Here is a 23,039-nt window from a genome sequence, read left to right on the forward strand (position 1 = left end):
TTCATACACCTCCTTAGAGAGGCCTTGAATAGCTAACCTATTAAAATATACATTGTCTCATTTAACTCCTATATATCAGCCTTAGGCTATAAAGATCTCAAGGGTAAATATTATGAATATGCAGCATTTAACTATGCAAACAATAGATCTCAATGATTATTTGACAAAATCTTAGACTTTCCACAACAGCAAGAGCATATTGTCAGGACATTGGTTTACCTTTCTATTCAATGTAATCATCATTTCTAAAATATTTGTGAGCTTTATTACCTTATGAGTTAGTTTAGTCCAACCTGGGGCAGCTATCCATGTTTGGAGACCTATTTTCTACAAAACTAAACCTCTCTCCGTGCAATTTCTTTTTGGAACTTTTTGTTGATTTCGCGAAGGTTGATGGAGAAACTCATCAGTGGTGTGTGTAGACTGCATTGCAGCACATCCATTTGATCCCGTCAATGTAGCCCCACTTGATCACACACGTCCTCTCTGGGCTGCCTGCTTCCAGTCCTTCTCCTTCCCAATTTTCTCTGTCTTGTCATTGGGTAAACGCTGCTCTTTCCATCTTAAACGGCTGACAGTTCTAACATTCAGGGAAGCGGACTGAGTGCAGTGCTAGCCCTGACTGGTGATGAAGGGCTATAGGCTTGAGGGGGCCACTTGTTTCAGTCTGACCGGTAAGTCCAGTCTCTTTTATGATTTTGAGGGGTTTTCTTTCCTCACATTGTTCCCCCCTTCTATCCAGAACCTTCCAACGTGATCCTTTTCAGAGCACTGGTAGTGGTAGCTGGGCACGAGGGAATTCTAGCCTCTAGGTTGTGGATACTAATGTCGTGAGCCCTTAGTCCATAATCCACCAACTTCCATCCTTCTTCTCCCCTCTGGGCAGGGAGAGACCAAGAGGTGCATCATAGATGGCCACTCACAAACTTTTAAGACCTCAGGCACCACTCACCAATGTCTCTGTTGTATTTTCCCCACTGACTTTGGAGTTGTATCCACTAAGTCTAATCTGTCTTGTAGCCAGAATTCTCCACATTTTTGTATTGTATATATTTTTGTGCCTTTATTTTTATGGAATATGTCCACTTCCTTCTGTGATTTTCCATATGGTATGACCGTTGATTCTCATCCCAAACATGCTAGTTTGGAAATTTCTCAGTTTCCATCACAAAATAGGCTCAGCTGGCCTCACTATGAGACATGATGCCCCTCAGTGACTAAGGGCGATACAGGGGACAGCACAGGAGACACAGTGTGGGAATTGCACCTGACCTGATCCCACCACACCGAGGCAAAGCACTGGGGGAGTACAGTGAAACAGCAGGGGAATGGAGTGGCAAGGTCCCCAGGGAATGCTGAAAGTGGACTTTTGGGCCAGGGTGTGGTGCCCCAACAGACTGGACTGGAAAACACTCCTAAGGGCCAGCAAACGATCCTTGAACTAACTACAAACTTTTCTATCATGATGTGTTTTGTTTTGTTCTTTGTCAGTGGTTTGTTGTTGTTTTGCTGTCTGGTTGTACACTGTTGCTTTGTTTTCCTCTGTCTTGTTTTTATGCATGTTACTGTCTCCACAGGTCTGTCTAAATAAGACAGGCTGGATAAACTATCTGGAGGAAAAACAACGGGACTTATAGTTCAAGGGGGACTTAGGATAGGGGGAGGTAGGCGGGTAAGGAAGTGGTGTTAACAAACACAGAGACAAGGGAACAACATGGGACCCAAAATGGTAGAGAGGGGGGAGTGGCAGCCCTGGTAGGGAATGATCAAGGGTAAGGTTACGTAAAGAAGAGGTATAGCTGTAACCCAGGTGGGGACGGAGCATGGTAGTAGGGCAGGAGGAAAGTCAAGGGAGATGGAGGAAAGAGCTAGGAGTCAAAGGGCATTTATAGAGGTCTAGACAAAGACATGTACATGCAAATATATATATGAGGATGGGGAAATAGATCTGTGTGCCTATATTTATATGTTTAGTATTAAGGTGGCGGAAGGACCTTGGGCCTCTACTCAAGCACTCCTTCAATGCATGAATACTTTCTTTTATTAAATTGGCACTCTACGATGCTCACCCTCCCGACACAACTGATGAAGCCAAAGTGGGTGAACAAGTAAATGTGGTGAAGAAAGCTGATGGTGCCCGGCTATCAAGAGATAGTGTCTGGGGTCTTAAAGGCTTGAAGATAAACAAGCGGCCATCTAGCTGAGAAGCAACAAAGCTCACATGGAAGAACACAACAGCCTGTGTGATCGCGTGGTCCCGAAGGGATCAATTATCAGGCAGCAAAGAACAAAAAATCATATCATTGGCTGCACACCTCCATGATACCACCCCCGAAGACAAACGGGTGCATAAGCAAATGTGGCGAAGAAAGCTGATGGTGCCCGGCTATCAAAAGAGGCTTGAAGGTGAACAAGCGGCCATCGAGCTCAGAAGCAATAAAGCCCACAGAGAAGAAGCACAACAGCTTGTGTGATCACGAGGTACCAAAGGGACCAGGTATAAGGCATCATGCAATATATACACACACACCATAGTGAATGAAGGGGGAAGTGCAGAGTGGAGACCCAAAGCCCATTTGTCGGCCACTGGAGATCCCCTCATAGAGGGGTTTAGGAGAGGAGATGGGTCAGTCAGTGTGTGATGTAGTACAAATGAAGAACACAGCTTTCCCCCAGATCCTGGATGCTTTCTCCCCCAAACTACCATGATCCGAGTTCTACCTTGCGGGACTGGATGAGGCAGAGGTTGTGCACTGGTGCATGTGGGAGCTGGAGGTACGGGGAGTCCGGGGTGGATGATGCCTTCAGGACCAGGAGTGTGAGGTGCAATACTGGGAGAGTAGATGGTGAGTGGGTTGGAAAGGGGGAACTGATTACAAGGATCCACATGTGACCTCCTCCCTGGGAGAGGGATGGCAGAGAAGGGGGGAAAGGAAGACTCTGGATAAGGCAAGATATGACAAAATAACGATGTATAAATTACCAAGAGCACATGAGGGAGGGGGGAGCGGGAAGGGAGGGGAAAAAAAGAGGACCTGATGCAAAGGGCTTAAGTGGAGAGCAAATGCTTTGATAATGATTAGGGCAAAGAATGTACGGATGTGCTTTATACAATTGATGTATGTATATGTGTGGATTGTGATAAGAGTTGTATGAGCCCCTAATGAAATGTAAAAAAAGAAAAGGAACTATTTGGGAAAAAAGGAAACCGAGCAGATTCCAGGAACCCAAGTGGAAGGCGAATTTTGAGAATGACGAGGGCATCGAATGTATAAGGGTGCTTTACTCAATTGACGTATGTATGGATTGTGATAAGAGTTGTATGAGCCCCAATAAAATGATTTTTAAAACTAAAAATAAATAAGTAAATAAAATAGGCTCAGAACTTAACACGGTCTCTCCACTATTTCTTCTGGCTTGCATACAGTCAGCAGAGCAAATATTGCTCTTAATTTAGTCTTAATACCAATATTCTTATTAGTAAATTGCTCAGACAAAAATCTCCCAGTTCTCCAAAACCTCTAGAGATTTTCATGGGAACTGCTGTGAATCTATAGACTTTGAGACATCTCTCCCCGATTTTATAGATGCAAAAGTATATTATAAATATCTAAGCAAAGTATCTTATATTGGTTGTCATTACTGCGTGCAACCCAAAATGACCCTTATGACAGAGTAGCACTGCCATATTGCGTTTTTTTAGCTATAATATGTAAAGAACATTGCTCACATCTACTTCTGTTACACATATTCTTATTACATTTAGTATACTCTTCCATGCTATTTTAATCTTTTGTATCTGAACTCAGAACTTTAACATACTGATGACCATTGTAAACATTGTGCCATCTACATACTGCCTAACTATGTCCTTTATGACAACATCTACATCATTGATAATATATTTGCAAAAACACATAAAATATTAAGTCCTGTAGACTAACATGAGAGATCCTTTCCTCTGATTGGTTTTGCTATTATGTGCGGTTCACCAGGGTATTTGCAATATCAGAGCACCCTCTTTTTACCTGCAGAACGTCATAAATGACATTGTTTATAAAATCACAGTATGTTGAAATAAGTAATTTATTATGAAAGACTTTTATTCACTTTATTATATATATTTTACACACCACACATAAAGTGATTCAATTTTTTATTGAATTGCCTAATTTTTAAATCTTTTTTCCCCCCAAAAAACAGGAGAAATTTTGGAGACAGACATTGCCATGTGAAGACACTGGGGAGGAAAAACCGATTTCTCTTTGTTCAACACAATCACTTTTGCTTCTAAGAAGGACAGAAGATGAGAGACCGACTTCAAGAACTAAAGCAGCGGACGAAAGAAATGGAACTCTCTAAAGATGGGTGTGTGTCACGGACAGAGGCAGAGGAACCCGGGGAGTTCCCGCAGCAAGCTGTTATTTATGAAAGAGAACCTGTAGCCGAGAGGCAGCTACAGGAGATCCAAAAGTTGCAGGAGAGCATTAACCATCTAACCGATGATGTTCAAAAATTTGGGCATCAACAAAAAAGTCTGGTGGCTTCAATGAGAAGATTTAGTTTACTTAAGAGAGAATCTAGCATTACGAAGGGGATAAAAATCCAAGCAGAAAACATCAAGAGAGGTTTGGACGATCTAATAAGAAAAGTCAAAAAGTCGGAGGAGGAAAATGGTCCATCATCAGTGGTCACAAGGGTACTTAAATCTCAGCAAGCTGCCATGTTCCGCCGTTTTCAGCACACTATGTTCATATACAATGATGCAATAACAGCAAAACAAGAGAAATGCAAGACCTTCATTTTTCGTCAGCTTGAGGTTGCTGGAAAAGAAGTTTCGGAAGAAGAATTAAGTGATATGCTTTATCAAGGAAAATGGGAAGTTTTTAACGAAAGCTTACTTACAGAAATCACTATCACTAAAGCACAACTCTCGGAGATTGAAGAGAGACACAAGGAACTTGTTAATTTGGAGAGTCAAGTGAAGGACTTACGAGACCTTTTCCTTCAGATCTCTCTTTTAGTGGAGGAACAAGGAGAAAGCATCAACAATATTGAAGTGATAATGAGCAGCACAAAGGAATATGTTCACACCACTACAGAGAAATTTGGACTGGCTGTAAAATATAAGAAAAGACACCCTTGTAGGGTCCTGTGCTGTTGGTGCTGTCCATGCTGTAGCTCAAAATAAAGAAGCTATTGTAGAAGATTTTCCAGCTTTAAGGTGAGAATGCCCCATATCTCAGTGTCCTGTTTTCATCAATTCCATGTCTTCATTCAAATACTTCTAACCACTACTTAAGTCATAATTTCCCCTTTGTCCCTCTTAGCAGCTAGAATTACTGAAACTTTTAAAGTCAATGACATAAAACAAGTCTTTGCAAGCCTACTGCGTTTCATCACTGAGTAGAAATAGAGACCTGGTTTAAATAAATGTCAAACATTGTGTTTTCCAGTCTCTTCAAAATTTGGATAATCATAGTACTTATTTAATTAAACTATATACAGTATAAAGACCTTTAAACATGCAAGTTAGTAACTGAAAATGAGATGAATAATGTTACATTTCTGATCACATTATCAAGTTGATTTTTCATTTATGTGACCTCCAAAGCTTTAACAAGATAAATAATAACCATGGAAACAATTCTCTTACCTCATTTGAAAATATTTTGGTATTTATAAGTTTATAAAACAAGATCACAAAGGTACTACACTAAAATTAAACAAAACTGAAACCAGTGCAAAATATTTCAAGTTCAGATAGGCAACTAGTTCAATAATAAACAAATCCTAGAATAACTCAGCTAAGGAAATTATATAGAATATAGTTGGGAACTATAGAATATAAGGAAATTATATAGAATATAGTTGGCCTATAGGCGTGAGACTGCAAGGTAATGCACGGTTTTCTTGAAATCTGGTTTGTTTTCTAAGGAAAACGAATTCCAATTCAGGAGAATTAGCAGATAGACTCAAGGACAGGCAATTGTATTCTTTTTAAAAAAAAATCATTTTATTGGGGGCAATTGTATTCTTAAACGTTTCTCTGTTACTTTATTTTGAAACCAGTCACTGGACAATGAGCTACAGATATAATTTGAACGCATACAGAGATAGAGTTTGAAACTTAATTATAGCTTGGAAAGCAGGTATCAAATGATTACAATTATGAGATAATGTATGTTCCGCACAGACACTTAAAAAAGAGAGATAAGATCAAGCTTTGAGGTGGCTATTTTAGGTTAGGTGGTCACTCTCTGAAAAGGGATCCTTCAGGGAAGGTATGAACTATGAGGAACTATTTCAGACATTGGAAACAATAGGACAGACACAGAGGAGGATGTCAGTCTACTCTGTGCAAGTAAAAATGACTGGTACAGCTGGAGCCTTGTCTGGGGAGCAGGGAACAGGAGTGCAGGGAGCCATAGGGAAAAAAAAGGCTGAAGTTTACAGGAAGCAAAATTAATAAGAGCTCTTTAAACTGCTAGGACTAGCAGTACCATTATATCATTTATATTTATGAAAGACCACTGTCTACTGGATGGAAATGAATTAGAATTGACCTGTGGGAGCTGGGGAAGAATCCAAGAACGCAAGAATGGGAAGAAAAGAAAAATGTAGACTGTATGAGAATGGTGATGGCACATGGCATTAACACAGCACTTGCAATGCCCTCTTCATTTTCCCAATGATTTTACAGTAGGCAAAGACTGAGGTAGCTTCTAATTTTACCAATAAAAACAATGACATACTGCGAGGTTAAGTAACTTGCCTCAACTTATGAAAACTACAAATTGGAAATCATGATTTGCACCGAAGTAGTCTTATTCTCCACCACTCATCTGTCAGTTTGGAAGGCACACCCGAATGCGATCGACACAGTGCCCCTTCCTCAAAGCAGAATACACCATGATGACATAGAAGCAGTAACCCTTGCAGACCCGTCACCTGCCAATGTGGCACAACTCAAAATGAGAAGAAACACATGAAATATTCATTAGTAGTCAGAACATGGAAGGTATTAGGTAAGAATCTAGGAAGCATGGAAATTGTCAAAAATGAAAAAGAATACTTTAAGATCATTATCTTGAGAATAGTGAACTAAAGCTGACTGGTCTTGGCTATTTGAACTGGCCAATCAGATGGCCTACTACACTGGGAATAATAACTTGAAGAAGAATGGTGTTGATTTATCACCCCCAAAGAACATTTTAATTTAACTGAAGTACAATCCTATAATTGATAGGATAATATCCATATGGCTATAAGGAAGACCAGTAAACTTGACTATTAATCAAATTTACACACCAATCACAAATGCCAACAGTGAACAAATTGAAGATTTTTACCAATTTGTACAGTCTGAAAAAGATCAAATTTGCATTCTAGATGCATTCATAATTACTGGTGACAAATATGCAATGCTGGGAATGAAGAATTAGTAGTTCGAAAATATAACCTTGGTAACAGAAATGACAATGGAGATCACATGAGAGAATTACAAGACCAACAACCTACTCATTGGAAATATCTTTTTTCAACACCATAAATGGCAACTATATACATAGATCTCACCAGATGGAGGACAGGGGAATAACACTAAGTACATTTGTGAAAAGAGATGGTAGATAAGCTCAATATCATCAGTCAGAACAAGGCCAGAAGACAACTGTGAACTAGACTATTAATTGTCCACATGCAAGTTCAAGTTGGAGTAGAGGAAAATTCAAACAAGTCCATGAGCTAAAATATAACGTTGAATATATCCCAAATGAAATTAGATATCGTCATAAGAAGATATTTGATGTATTAATCACTAAAGACTATATTCATACAAGATGCCCCATGACATGAGCATCACACTGGAAAAAAGCAAAAGGCAATCAAGAAAGAAAAGGTCAAAATTGATGTCAGATGAGATTCTGAGCCTTGCTCTTGAACATAGAACGGTTACAGGGAAATGAAGAAAGTAAAAGAAGTAAGCAAAATAAATTCTCTGGGAAGCTTTAGAAGACAAACAATTAAAAGGAAATGTACAAAGGCCAAAGTTAGGAAACAAAGGGAAAGAAAATACAACACTTCTGAAGGCAAAAGAACCAAAAATGCATGCCCATGTTCCAATATTGAAAGATCCGATTGGTAGATATTGAATGAAGCAGACAGCATGAAGTCAGAAGGAATGTAGAGTCACCATACCAGAAACAACTGGCTGATGTTCAAGGACTTTAGGAGGTAGCATATGATGAAGAACCGAGAGTATTTAAGGAAGAAGTTCAAACTGCTCTAAGTGCAGTAGAGAAAAACAAGACTTCAGGAATTGACAGAAACCAATGGAAACTAACCGAGGCAACACTAGAAGCACTGGTTCCTCTGTGCCAAGAAACCTGGAAGACAGCTACCTAGGCAAACCAATTGAAAGAGATCCATACATGTGCCCAGTGTAAAGAAAGGTGATCAAACAGAATGCACACCTTTTCAAATACCATCACTAAAACTATATACACAGGTAAAATCTTGCTGAAGCTAAATCCAAGACAGTTACAGTGACATATTGGCAGGGTGCTGCCGGAAATTCAAAGTGCATTCAGAAAAAGACAAGGCCTGAAGATATCATTGCTTTCATTGAGGTCAGGTCGATCTTGCCTGAAAACACAGAATGCCAGAGAAATGTTTATCCGTGTTTTATTGATTATGCAAAGGCATTTAACTATGTATCATAACTGCACAAATAATCTCCTTATGAAGCATTCATGATGAGACTGGTCCCAATGAGCTCGAGATTAAAGATGTCTCAAATGTTCAACTTTTCCAAAATGCTACACCATTCCATTAGCCCTGATATCAACCACTATGCCTCCTTTTGGTACATTCCCTCCTGACCAAAAGCAAACCCTAAACCAAGCTCTCTGCCATGGAGTCAGTTCTGACCCATCACAGACCTGTAAGACAAGATAGCATTATTCCTATGGGTTTTAAACCTATCTCTTTATGGGAGTAGGTCTCATATTTCTCCCATGGAGTGGCTGGTGGTTTCAAACTGCTGGCCTTATGGTCAGCAGCCCAAAGCACATTCTCTGGGTATCCAGGGCTTCTTGCTCATGCCTCAGGTTTTCACAATGCAGGAACCATTAAGGAAGTGGCTCACATGGTTGTGCAGGTTGGCAAGTCCCAAATCCAGATTTCAGAATTCTGTCTGGAGGATCTTCCTCACTCACACCAAACAAGGAAGTGGCTTACATGGTTGTGCAGGTTGACAAGTCCCAAATCCAGATTTCAGAATTCTGTCTGTAGGATCCTCCTCACTCACACCAAACTGGAGCTCTTGACTCAAAGGCCACGGAAACTGCTAAATCAGTACAGGCAACATAAGCACAGTGGGATTCGTGTCAAATGGGCTACTCACGTCCTGGACTAGCAATCTTTTAAGAAAGCCACTGGGGTCTGAATGGTGCTCAACACAAGTAAGCAAGGGAAGGCCACAAAGATGGTGTCTTATCCATCCAGCGCCCTGATGGTAGTCTGTTTTTGCCTTCAAATAGTTAAATGAGGACAGACTGATCACTTACTTCTGGGCCTTTTAGGCTGGCCACGTCTGGTCTCAGCCAGTTCCGTGATCCCAGCCTCCTGTTTTTCTCAATGAAGCAAGTAGCTGCCTGTGTGTCTATTAAGGGAGCAGCTTAAAACCAGAAGGCCATGAATATATATGCTAAATATAAAGAAATTTAAGAGCTTTCTACTGTGTTGATTATTAAACATTACTGGGAATAACCATTTAAAAATTAAAAAGAAAAGATGCATTTTCAACAGATGATAAACTCCCCAACAAACTGGATAGTGGCAATATGCATCTCTTCTATTTCTTCTTCAGTTGTGATATATTCTTTTATCAAGAGAAGCAAAGTAAAATAAAACCAAAATAACATTGTTGATTCTGATTCATGAAAGCAGCTTTATTTATTTAATAGGGTAAACTGCTCTATAGGGTTTCCAAGACTAAGTTGTTTGGGTTTTTTTAAAATGGAAGCAGCCTCCCCCTTTTGACAGCAGAGAGGGTGGTGGGTTGAAACCTATGATTTGCAATTAAGACCTCAGTGTTTAACGTGCCTTGGAAAAATTTGCTAGTAATTGTTCCTCATAAAAACTGAAATTATTTCATATTTAACAATATAACTATACCCATGTGGATTTGTGAAATTGGACTTGTCCATAACCTTTTATGAGTATATAGTACATTTCACAGAAGCTGTAAATAGAGAAAGACCAGTGGAAAAGTAATGTATCAAAATTTTCATTGGTATATTCCCAAACCAATTAGTATTACTATTAAACATTTTTATATTTTTAAATCATTTTATTGGGGGCTCGTACAACTCTCATCACAATCCACACATCCATCCATTGTGTCAAGCACCTTTGTACATATGTTGCCATCATCATTCTCAAAACACTTGGTTTCCACTTGAGCCCTTGCTATCAGCTCATTTCCCCCTCTCTCTACACTCCCCCTCCCTCATGAACCCTTGATAATTTATAAATTATTATTATTTTGTCATACCTTACACTGTCTGGCATCTCCCTTCACCCACTTTTCTGTTGTCCGTCCCCCGGAGAGGAGGTTATATAGATCCTTGTAATAGGTTCCCCCTTTCTACCCCACTTTCCCTCCACCCTCCCGGTATCGCCACTCTCACCACTGGTCCTGAGGGGTTCATCTGTCTTGGATGCTCTGTGTTTCCAGTTCCTATCTGTACCAGTGTACATCCTCTGGTCTAGTCAGATTTGTAAGGTAGAACTGGGATCATGATGGGGGAAAGGGAGAGTTAAGAAACAGAGGAAAGTTGAATGTTTCATCATTGCTACACTGCACCCTAACTGGCTCATCTCCCGGCGACCCTTCTGTAATGGGATGTCCAGTACATCCCAAATCTGCACTCTCCCTCATTTACAATGATACGACTTTTTTTGTTCCTTGATGCCTGATACCTCATCCCTTCGACATCTCATGATCACACAGGCTGGTGTGCTTCTCCCATGTTGTCTTGGCTGCTTCTCAGCTAGATGGCCGCTTGTTTACCTTCAAGCCTTTAAAACCCCAGACTACATCCTTTGATATGTGGTCAGCTTTCTATACCACATTTGCCTATGCACCACAGAATTTGGAGTGGGCATGCAGCCCCTACCATGATGCACCAAACCCTGAGGACAGCGTGGCCACATGGAAGGATGCATGAAGAGAGAGGGCTACAGGGCTGGCCCCAACCAGAGCCAAACTGAACTCCTCCCTAGTAGTGAGTGTGGCAGAGTGCAGAACTGAAGCTATGGGTTGGGGAGAGGGGCCAGCATGCCACACCCACAGAGGCAGGCCAGGAGGGAGGAAGAAAAAAAGAGCCAGACTGGGCCCCAGGCTGGCACACCAGGCTCAGAGAATGCCATCCCTGCGGGGAGGTAGAGGGACACAGAGGGGACTGTGCAAACAACAAGAGCATGTGTCATGCTTTCCCCTTACTGGAGCAGACTGCGACAGAGGACATTTCTGGGGTCACATGGTATTGAAGCAGTGTGGTCTGAACTCCAAAAACAGTGAATCAAGAAGGGTGCATACCTGGATAAACAATCTGGAGGAGAAAACAATGGGACCAATGGTTCTGGGGGAACATGGGAGAGAGGACAAAGGAAGTGGTGTTAACAAACTCTGGGACAAAGGAACAACAAGTGATCCAAAATCGGTGGTAAGGAGGGTGTAAGAGGCCTGGTAAGGCTTGACCAAGGGTAATGTAACCGAGAGGAAATTCAGAACCCCAAATGAAGGCTGAGCATGATAGTGGGACAAGAGGAAAGTCAAAGGAAATAGAGGAAAGAAGTTGGAGGTAAAGGGCATTTGTGGATATCTAGATGCAGGTATGTACATATGTAAATATATTTATTTAGAATGCTGAGGAAATAGACCTAGGTGTACATATTTATAGGTTTAGTATTAAGGTAGCAGATGGACATTGGGCCTCCACTCAAGCACTCCCTCAATGGAAGAACACTTTGTTCTATTAAACTGGCATTCCATGATGCTCACCTTCCCTTCACAATCGCTGAAACAAAGGGGTGCATAAGCAAATGTTGTAAAGAAAGCTGATGGTGCCTAGCTATTAAGAAATAGCATTTGGGGTCTTAAAGGCTTGGAGATAAACAAGCGGCCAGCTAGCTGAGAAGCAGCCAAGCCCACATGGAAGAAGCGCACCAACCTATATGATCACGAGGTGTCGAAGGGATCAGGTTTCAGGCATCAAAGAAGGAAAAATCTTATCATTGTGTGTTCACCTTCCAGATATGATAGCTGAAGACAGTATTACTCTATTTTAAGGAACAAAAACAATACATTTAACAAACTGTTGAACATGTTTGAAGATTTATTTACACACTTTATAGATGTGATAGGTTGTATGTCAAGGTGGCTGGGCTAGGAGTCTCCCATGATTTGATGCAATGTAATGACCTCTATGAAGGGCTCTTCTGTAAGCTGTCAAGCAGTTGTGGGAAGAAAAGGGTGGAGTACTAATATGGTCACAGCCTTGATACATGGGGAGTATAGCCTACTCTTAATAAAAGTTGACACTGTAGAGAAGCTTTTTCTTGCTATCCTGAATCCCATATTTTTGCACCAATCTCCAATTCTTGAGCTAACAACCCAACATATTGGCTGCCAACCCGCGGAGCCATCAATGTTTACTGACCTAGTATTTGTTAGTCTCTGCCAGCTACAAATCTGATCTACTGACATCTACTAGCCTAGTTTTCCTTTTTCCTTCTTCCTGGTTCCTGGTCCATTGGCACCAGCAGTTGTACAGCTCAGGAAGAGTCTCCAGTTTAATTCTGACTAATGAACTTGAGCCAGACTGGACTTACTACTCCTACAATTGAGTGAGCCTTTTATCTTGATATAAACTTCCTCTTTATATACCTATGTAATTATCACTGGTTTTACTTCCCTAGAGAAACCAGCTTAATATAACAGGTGCTAAAAGTGGTCACATTAAAAAAAAAACTACTTGTGAGAAAAATAATCTTAGGAATTGGAGTCACAATATTGGGAAGGTGTTGGTCTGAAAGTATGATAAAAATAAGTGTACTAATAAAAGGCCACCACTATTCCTGTTGCTAGTAATAATAACACGGGCTCCTATTTTCAACCATCCCTCACATGCACTGAGCTGTTTGAAGTTGAGGCGGCACTGCACAAAGACCTCTCCTAAGTCATCCTCACCGTGGGAAAGCTTCGTCGTGACAACTGTCTAAGGCAGAGCAGGACTGCCCTTGTAGGTTTCTGAGATGAGAACTCTTTACAGGAGTTGAAAGCTTCGTTTTTCTCCTTCAGAGCGGCTGTTGGTTTCAAACTTCTGGCCTTGCAGCCAATACATAGGGTCGCCACGAGGCAGTGAGTTAGTTAAGACAAAGCGTATCACCAGAAACAACAATTACACGATCATATTCAAAATCACCATGAAAGAAACACTAATAAAATACTGTAACAGATGCTTCAAATAAATTATTTGGCATTCTCATAAAAATGCAGGTAGGTATTAGAACCTCAGAAAGAGTACCCTCAGAAGCCTGCCTTCTTTCTCCTTTGTCAGTAGCTCTCCAATCTTCTGTGCACCAGAATGATCTGGGAGGTATGAAAAGAATAAGCATGTTGCCCCCACTTCAGCAATTTAAATAGGCTAGGCTGACAATGATGCAGTCCCCCAAGGATAACTCCCGGTGCTTAACAACACTGTTCTTGTCTTTGTTCCTTTGGTTTTCAATGGAATGGGGTCAGGAGGAAGATGGAAACACTTGCCATATCCATGTGTCAAAATTGCTAAAAAGTCAACCAGCTGAGAAACTTTACTGTAAATTACACAGGGTCCCTATGATCTGAATTCACTTGGGGGCAGCTAGGATTATGTTTTCTAGCACCTATGTGTCTGGATCCCACTGAGAGACAAAAAGCTAGATCCCGCTGAAAGGAGGTGTGAAGATGAGTGAAAAGTAGAACTCAATGAAGTCAATGAAGTTGAAAGCTTGATAAGATCCCAGTGAAAAAAAGGAAATGTTACATTAATGGGCTCTATAAATACAATGAATAGGAGTTTCAAAGGCTGGAAATAGTCAATTATAGGTTTCATCATTATATCTAAGGTTCAAGTAATTAAGTAAAATAGGTAATCCAAAATTATGGAGTTCCAGCATTCTAAAAAGGATTCTATTTAATAACAATCTTAGCATAGCACATAACCTAGTTAACTTCTCCTCATTCTCATAATAATGGGAATTACTCAGGGAAATCTGCAACTAACCTTTTCTGATACCAAGTAGAAGAAAGGTCAGTCAAATTAGCAAGAGAGGTTGGGGGGGGGCAGGGGGAAATCACATATTAAAATATATGTATATACATATATCTCCATATACATATATATGCATAATTATTTATTCTTTTGTGGAAATTCAATTAAACCTCTTTGGTCATGGACCCATTTAGGAATTTGATAAGGAATATGATTCATTCTAAGTAAATTTGCACATGCATTCAGAATTGTGTACATAAATTAGGAGGGTCCTGGCAAGCCACCTTCTCTGATTGGACTAGCAGGAATCTCATCCCCAAGATGTAGAGAGTTGTTCAATTTCCAGTCTCCACTTCCTCATTTCCCCATTATCTCTGACACCGGCCACTACTCCACAACACTCTCTTTCTCTGCTGGGTACAATCATTGGTTGTAGCAGCTCAAAGGCTATGTTTAAGGTTATATGTCTGTTTACAGTACAAAGATATACTGTAGGAGTAAACAGATACCCCTGTCAGGAAGAGGTACAGGGAAACGTTTGTAAGAGTTCCTGAAGCTGAATTTGTTTTTCAAGGCCAGCAGGTCTCTCCTGCCAACCAGAATAGCTCAGTTGAAAAGAGTCCCTGTGTTACAGGACATTTTTTCAGTCAATCAACATACCCATTATTAGTTATGAGCTGGCTTCCCTAGTTGGACTGGTGCTCAACAAATATTCAGACGCCAATACACCTTCATTACTAGAAAATCCCCTAAAGTTATTTTTGTTTGTTTTGTTGGCCAAAAACCGAGAGCAGAGGCCAAATTAAGGAATTCATTAAACCACACCACCTATAGTACAAAGACGCTAGTCCAACAACCTGTCTTGCTGGGATAGCTACAAGCATGGCTAAGATTGAATCAGAGGTGTTTTATTTTCATCTCTGAATGAAGCTCCTCCAAATTGGCCTGAGCATCATTTCAATCACGCATGATATTGGGCTGGTGGCCAAGCAAGAAGTATTCCAGGATCTACTTCCCTGGCTTCCCACAATCAATAATGAATCTCAACAGTAGAAATGTATCATTTTTTGTGACTATGGGCAAGATACAAATTCTTCAGGTTTATTTCCTACTATTGATAGAATTAATCTTCTCAGATACGTTCTGTTTGCTCACTCCTGAGTGTTGAGGTGGGAACAGGAGTTAACGAGGCTTGGCAGCTCCTAAATCATCTAGATGAGGTTCAGATGAGGAATGAATGGACAAAATGAGATGCCATGATTACACTTTGCAGATGAGAATAAGTAAAGTCTGGGAGTAAGAGAAACAGCTGTGTAACAAGAAGTCAAGCAGCCTGCTTCATAATACAAATTCCCTTCGCTTAGTTCACAAGCTCGAACAATGAGCGTAGTGGGGCTCTGCTAGAAGTCCTTTCATTTACTATCCACCATTTGTAGTCAGAGCTTCAAATCTGCCACATTAAAAAAAATGTCCATCGACAACTGAAGATCACTTCTTCAGTAGCATTAGATGAATAGGTCTCCTCTACTGGCCTAATAAATGGGTTCCCTCCCAACTTAATAATGACTCACAATAATGAAGGGAAAGGACAAGAAAACAAGTACATACATTAAACCTAGTCAAAGTGAAAGAGCAATATCAGCATGCATTTTCAAACACTTTCACTTTAGTATGTCTCATAATTATAGCACCATCTAGTGTTAATATGCATAAATGCTACGAGGGCCATTTGCGTAGGGGGCTTCAAAAGTATGTGGGGAAAAGGCATGACATGATAATGGAATTCTTTTCATGAATTATTTTAATTTCTCTCATACAAAAGGCCTTTATCACTTAGTTTTAACTTTTTATGCACGTGAACACATTGTTATAGGTGTATGACCAAGTTACAAATGACATGTTCAATATGAAAACGTAGTACAGAAAAATTGATGTCAATTAGAATTATAAGCCATTCAAATAAATTTCAAATAAAAATATTCTTCAAGAAAATACCAAAAGTAAAACATAAAGGAGGAAAAACATTTTAAATGTTCTTGGAACACCAATAGCTTATTACAAAATGAAATTTTAATTAAAAAGTACATCAACACAATAAATAGTTTATATTTAAGTACCTTGAATGTCTAGTTATAAGATTTGTATAACTTAAACCCGTAATCCCTACAGACAGCATTATAACAAGGCTCTACTAATATTAATAACTCCCAGTTAATTTATATACTTTTTTATAATACTCCTGGTGATTATTCAATAATCTATAAGCAAATTTCTACACTGGCTAACATCACTCCTTCTATGCTTACCACGACCCAATTGCTACTTACACCAATACAGGCTTTCCCGATATTCGAGGGTGTCTGAGGACTTCCGACATTGTCTCTTTGGTCTCTTCCATTCTCTCTTCATCACTGGAATCCACAACAAAGATTACTCCATAGGATTCAGCATAGTAATTCTTCCAGATTCCTCGAATCCTCTTTCCACCACCCAAGTCAAAGATGGTGACTTCAAACTTTCCTTGTCTAAGGTCAATTTTGGAAAAGCCAACAGTAGGAGCTACATCTTCAGGGTGCTCTGTTTCAAATAAAAGAAACAATCTTTTTAGGTTGTATATTAATAGAATAAGTTTAACTTTACAACTTAAATGGAATGAATCTGGTAATCAATTATGTTTTAATATAAAACACATGCTTACCCCCTCCCTGGGGAACAGACAAAAGAAAAGTGGGTGAAGGAAGACACTGGACAGTGTAAGACATGAAAAAATAATAATCATGTATAAATTATCAAGGGTGAGGGAAGGGGGGGAAATGAGGAGCTGATATCAAGGGCACAAGTAGAAAGAAAATGTTTTGAGAATGTTGATGACAACAAATGTACAAATGTGCTTGACACAATGGATGGATATATGGATTGTGAGGAATTATATGAGCCCACAATAAAATACTTTTTAAAAGAAAACAACAATAACAACACATGTTTATTAGTTGCTTACTTAAGCATTACATTAAGGAGGTTGACTAGGGGAGAATAAATATTATAACACATCCAACTAAAAATTTACTGTTTTATGTTGTTACTGACCTAACTGTAGCACTAACAATAATGTGCCTTTTGGGGGCTTGGGGGTTTTTCTCTCGTGAATTCCAAATCATGGAAACCTGTGAGTGGCAGAGTACAATTGTGTTCCACTGAATTTTCAATAGCTGGCTTCTCATAAGTAGATCATGGGTTTTATTTCAAGGCACCACTAGGTGGATTCATAGCTCCACTCTTACACTTAGCAGCACGGTCTATTAGCCACTCGCCCCACCCAGGTTCTCCAAATTGATACTGCTGGTGTGTGCCATTAAATCAAGTCAGACACACAGTGATGCTTGTGACAGAAGTGCAGCTCTTTCCTCCCCCGGACAGGCTTGTGGGTTTGAAGTACAGACCTCTCTGTTAGCAGTGAATGTGTAATCACTGTAATGCCAGGGAACCTTGTGTTGGTAGGTACCAGAGTCAGTTTCAACTCAAAATAATCTTATCATCAACAGAATAAAACAATGCCCAGTCCTGCACAATTCTGACATATTGAATCCTTCGTTGCCGCCACTTGTTGAAGGGCTTCCTCATTTTCGCGGACATCCTACCAAGCACGGTGTCCTTCTGCAAGGATTGGTCCCTTCTGACATGATGTACAAACACATGAAAGAATGTCTTCACCATTCTAAGGAGAATTCTAGCAGTACTTCACCCAACAGAGATTTGTTGGTTCTTCTAGAACCCCGTGGTATGTTCAATATTCTTTATCAACACCATATTTGAAAGCATCAATCCTTCTCCAGTCTTTTAATTCACTGGCTATCTTACATATGAATGAAAGGCAACTGAAATTATGACTTGGTTCAGGTGTGCCGGAGTCCTCAAAGTGACATCTTTGCATCAGAGTTGCCCAACACAATACACCATCTGATTTCTTGACTGCTGCTCTCATGAGCACTGAGTGTGGATTCATGCAAAATGAAATCTGACTGCTTTACACAATCGATGTATGTATGGATTGTGGTAAGAGTTGTATGAGTTCCTAATAAAACGTTTAAAAAGAAATTTGACAACTGCAATCTTTTCTCCATTTTTTTCCCCATGAGGTGGTCCATTAGTACAGTTGGGGGGGGGGATTTCTGTTGTAATACAAATGGAAGACTATAGTCTTTGATCTGGATCAGTAAGTGCTTCAAGTCCTCTTCAATTTCAGCAAGCACAATTGTGCCATTGTCATATTGCGGATTGTTAGTGACCCTTCCTCCAATCGTGATGCTACAACCCCCTTCCTAGAGTCTAGCTTCTCGGATTACTTGCTCAGTACACAGTTTTAATGAGTAAGAGCGAAGGAATACAACGCTGACACACATATTTCTTGATTTTAAACCGGCCGGTATCACCTTGTTCTGTTTGAACATCTGCCTCTTGTTCTATGAACAGGTTCATATGAGCATCATTACATGCTCTGAGAGTCTCATTATTTACAATATTACCAGTTTGTTATGATCCACACAGTCTAATAAATGCCTTTGCTTAGACAATAAACATGAGTGAACGTATCTCACCCAAGATCCAGCTGGTAGCAGTTTTGTGCAGCCCAATATACTTGTAGGTGATATTAATGATATTGTTCAATATTTTCCACATTTCTACTGGGTCACCTTTCTTTAGAATGGGCACAAACATGCATCTCTTCCAGTCAGTTGACCAGGTAGTGGCCTTTCAAATTTCTGGGATATGACTAGTAAGTGTTCCCAGGGGTGCTTCAGTCTGTCAATCTCAAGAGGCCTGTTTGTGACCAATGCCATCAAAAACTGGTATTTTTCAATGCCACCAGTTCATCTCTTGAAATAGCCAAATGTGGATCAATTCCGTTTGATCCCATATTCTCTTGATTCTTCTTGAATCGTCCAATATTTTAGCCCATAGAGTCCATAAATATTGCAACCCGAGGATTCAATATTTTTCTTTAGTGCTTTCTGCTTAAGGAAAGCTGAGCATAAGACCTTACTGTCTTCCCATGCTGCCCTTTGAAGTCTTCACTTAGTTCTTTTAAGTAATTTCTTCCATTTGCTTTAAGTACTCTGTGTTCAAAAGTACGTTTCAGAGTCTCTTCTGACATTCATTTTAGTCTTTACTTTCTTTAAAGACCTTTTACTTCTTTCATGTATGAAGTTCCTGATCCCACAACTCCTTTGGTCTTCAGTCAGTAGTGTTTACTGCACCAAATCTTGAGACGGTCTGTAACTTCAGGTACGATATCGTTAAAGCCCTATTTTGGCTATTGGGGACTTGTTTTCATTTTCTTTAGCTTCATACCGAACTTCTAATGAGAGGTTGAAGGTCTGTTCTACAGTCAGCCCTAGGCATTGTTTTGGCTGATGGTATTGAGTATTTCCATTCTATCTTCCACACGTGTACAACGGATTCCTGTGTATTCTATCTGGCAAGGTGCTTGTCTATAGTTACAGCTTATGTAGGTGAGGAAAGGTATGTGCAATGATTATGTCAATGCTCTTGCAAATGATACTGGAAGGATCTAATATATAATCTGTTTAAATGCAGCTTTTAAAATATTTTTTATTATAATTAAATATAATTTAAATTTTAGTTCTTGAATGTCACTAGCCACATTCCAAATGTTTGAACGTCCATTTGGCTGAGCTGATAAGGAACATGTCCATCTGAATAAAGTCCCATTGTACTACACCGGTACAGCGGGTCTTTCCGTCCCATGTTTGGAAGGGGGTAAAGTAGTATTACAAACATAAATTTGAAGGCTATTTTGTGATAAGTATAGATGTGACAAAGAACTGCCTTACAAGTCATCACTTTCTTACCACAAGCACGTTAACATAGTTTACACAGCACCCTAGAAAGTTAAGGAAACAAACTAAAGTCACATCTTGTCACTGAATGTGGAAGGAGAGGCTGATTGTTCCTTAGGCAAGTGGGACAGGACCGCCACATTTCATGGGCCAAGGTCGTAGAAGTATGCTGAGAGCTGTACTGCAGGAGTTAATGATGCAGCTGCAGTCTGTCTTTCTGTCTAAGATAAATGGATACCTTGCCTTGACAGAGGCTAAAGAAAACAGCACCTGCAAAGATATTATGACTTCATTTTCCCAAGCCTCATCCTCCCCACTGTGTTTGAACAACCTGGACGAATGTTTCTTTTTTTTTTTTTTTTTAACATTTTATTAGGGACTCATACAACTCTTATCACAATCCATACATATATATACATCAATTGTATAAAGCACATCTGTACATTGTTTGCCCTAATCATTTTCAAAGCATTTGTTCTCCACTTAAGCCCTGTGCATCAAGTCCTCTTTTTTCCCCTGGCTCCCCGCTCCCCTCTCCCCCATGAGCCCTTGATAATTTATAAATTATTATTTTGTCATATCTTGCCCTATCTGATGTCTCCCTTCACCCCCTTTTCAGTTGTCCATCCCCCAGGGAGGAGGTCACATGTAGATCCTTGTAATGGGTTCCCCCTTTCCAACCCACTTACCCTCTACCCTCCCAGGATCACCCCTCACACCCCTGGTCCTGAAGGTATCATCCACCCTGGATTCCCTGTGCCTACAGTTCCTATCTGCACCAGTGTACAACCTCTGCTCTATTCAGACTTGCAAGGTAGAATTCGGATGATGATAGTGGGCTGGGGAGGAACCATTTAGGGACTGGAGGAAAGCTGTATTCTTCATCGGTGCTACATCGCACCCTGACTGACTCGTCTCCTCCTCTAGACCCTCTGGGAGGGGTTCTCCATTGGCCAACAAATGGGCTTTGGGTCTCCACTCTGCACTTCTCCCTTCATTCACTATGGTAAGATATTTTTTTTCTTTATGATGCCTTATACCTAATCCCTTCGACAACTCGTGATCGCACAGGCTGGTGTGCTTCTTCCATGTGGGCTTTGTTGCTTCTGAGCTAGATGGCCACTGGTTCACCTTCAAGCCTTTAAGACCCCAGACACTATCTCTTTTGATAGGCGGGCACCATCAGCTTTCTTCACCACATTTGCTTGTTCACCCGCTTTGGCTTCAGCGGTTGTGTCAGGAGGGTGAGTATCATAGAATGCCAATTTAATAGAAGGAAGTATTCATGCATTGAGGGAGTGCTTGAGTAGAGGCCCAAGGTCCTTCGCCACCTTAATACTAAACCTATAAATATAGGCACATAGATCTATTTCCCCATCCTCATATATATATTTGCATGTACATGTCTTTGGCTAGACCTCTATTAAATGCCCTTTGACTCCTAGTTCTTTCCTCTATTTCCCTTGACCTTCCTCCTGCCCCACTAGTATGCTCTGGACGAATGTTTCTTTGTAAGCTCTGAGAATTGTTTCTAACCTTGGCCCTAATCCAGCTCTGGGCTTTAGATCGTCTATGCTGCAGAGACCAACTTTTTGTCTCTTTTGTGTATCAATTTTCTGCAGATCATACCCTTTGAATCCATGTAATTTTTGAGATGAGAGCCAGTCTCTACATTTTCTCACAACCAAGACCTTAATTAAAAAAAGGGAAACGGGAAAATTTTAGATGTAATATTAGAAGCAACTTGCTTTTGCAGAAAGAGGATTATACTAGATATTTGAACATGTGGATATATTCCTGGCCTGAATGGTTCCCAAATAGAAAATAGGGAGTTGTTTGGACATGCCTCCGAGATGCCCACCTGGAAAACTTTAGTGAAAATAAATCACCTATATTGAAGTAGAGGAAAAGGTACTCCCAGTTATACTGAATGAACATGTGCTCTGTACCAGGACTTTGTTACACATTGGAATATAAAGATGTATATATGCTGGCCTTAAAAACTTATGATGCGCAATACACAAAGACAACGTATTAGTGAAAATAACACAGAATGTATGAATTCCATGAAAGGACCCTTTAGAATATAGGGTGAAGGCTTTACAGAAGAAGAAGACGGAGGGAAGGAAGGGGTGATTTGTGGTCTAGAACGGTGTCAGAGAGGAAGTGAAAGGGGAGTTAAAAGTTAGAAAGTCATAACAGAAAAGAGAAGGTGACAGGTTTTGAGCAGAAAATGACCTTGAAAAAGGCGTGTTTCCAGTTGGGTGGGCGTTGGTAAGGCTATTGCAGCATAGTAAGCAGCACTGCCTAAGCAGACTAGCTTTAATGCGCGAACAACTAAGAACTACAACTGATGTGCCATGCTTGACTACAGTGCAAAAGGGAAGCGGAGGGAGCAGGACAAAAGGAGATGGCAATGAACAGGTAACAGTCGGCCAACGCCCTAGAAGTCCTGATAAGGAACTTTACCTAGAGCAAAATGGATGAAAACCCACTGAATTATGATGAAATAAATATCACTATCTCTTTAAAAAAGAGATCACTATGAGGAACCCAGATGTACCCCCTTAACCCTCAATGTCCATCCGCTCTAAGAAACTCCCAAACTGCTCTGTTATGATACGTGAGCATGTGATTGAAGTCTGGCCAATGGGACAGCAGTAAAAATACCATTGTGTCTTTGGGGTCATGACCCTAAAGGCCAAGCCCAATCCTCACCATTATTCTTTTGACTGGATGGAAAGAAGTGTGCCTCTCATCTCCCCCTATTGTTTTTATTTATTTATTGTTTTTAATTAAATCATTTTATTGGGGGATCTTAGATCTTATCACAATCCGTACATACATCCATTGTGTCAAG

The 23,039-nt window shown here is 40.3% G+C and overlaps 2 protein-coding genes across 2 annotated transcripts in view; one reads left to right on the top strand and one right to left on the bottom strand.

Moving 5' to 3' along the window:
• ARL13B (ARF like GTPase 13B) overlaps positions 1-23,039 on the bottom strand; it is a 94,359-nt gene that overhangs the window by 50,466 nt on the left and 20,854 nt on the right. Inside the window, exon 3 of the mRNA XM_075542440.1 lies at positions 16,649-16,898. Within this exon, the coding sequence (XP_075398555.1) occupies positions 16,649-16,898 (250 nt within the window). The remainder of the gene's footprint in view (positions 1-16,648; positions 16,899-23,039) is intronic.
• STX19 (syntaxin 19) lies at positions 4,307-5,191 on the top strand. Its single transcript, XM_075543440.1, has one exon. It carries the CDS (start codon positions 4,307-4,309, stop codon positions 5,189-5,191), a length of 885 nt encoding a protein of 294 aa, XP_075399555.1.

This window comes from Tenrec ecaudatus, chromosome 2 (assembly GCF_050624435.1).
Source record: "Tenrec ecaudatus isolate mTenEca1 chromosome 2, mTenEca1.hap1, whole genome shotgun sequence".
Lineage (NCBI taxonomy): Eukaryota > Metazoa > Chordata > Mammalia > Afrosoricida > Tenrecidae > Tenrec > Tenrec ecaudatus.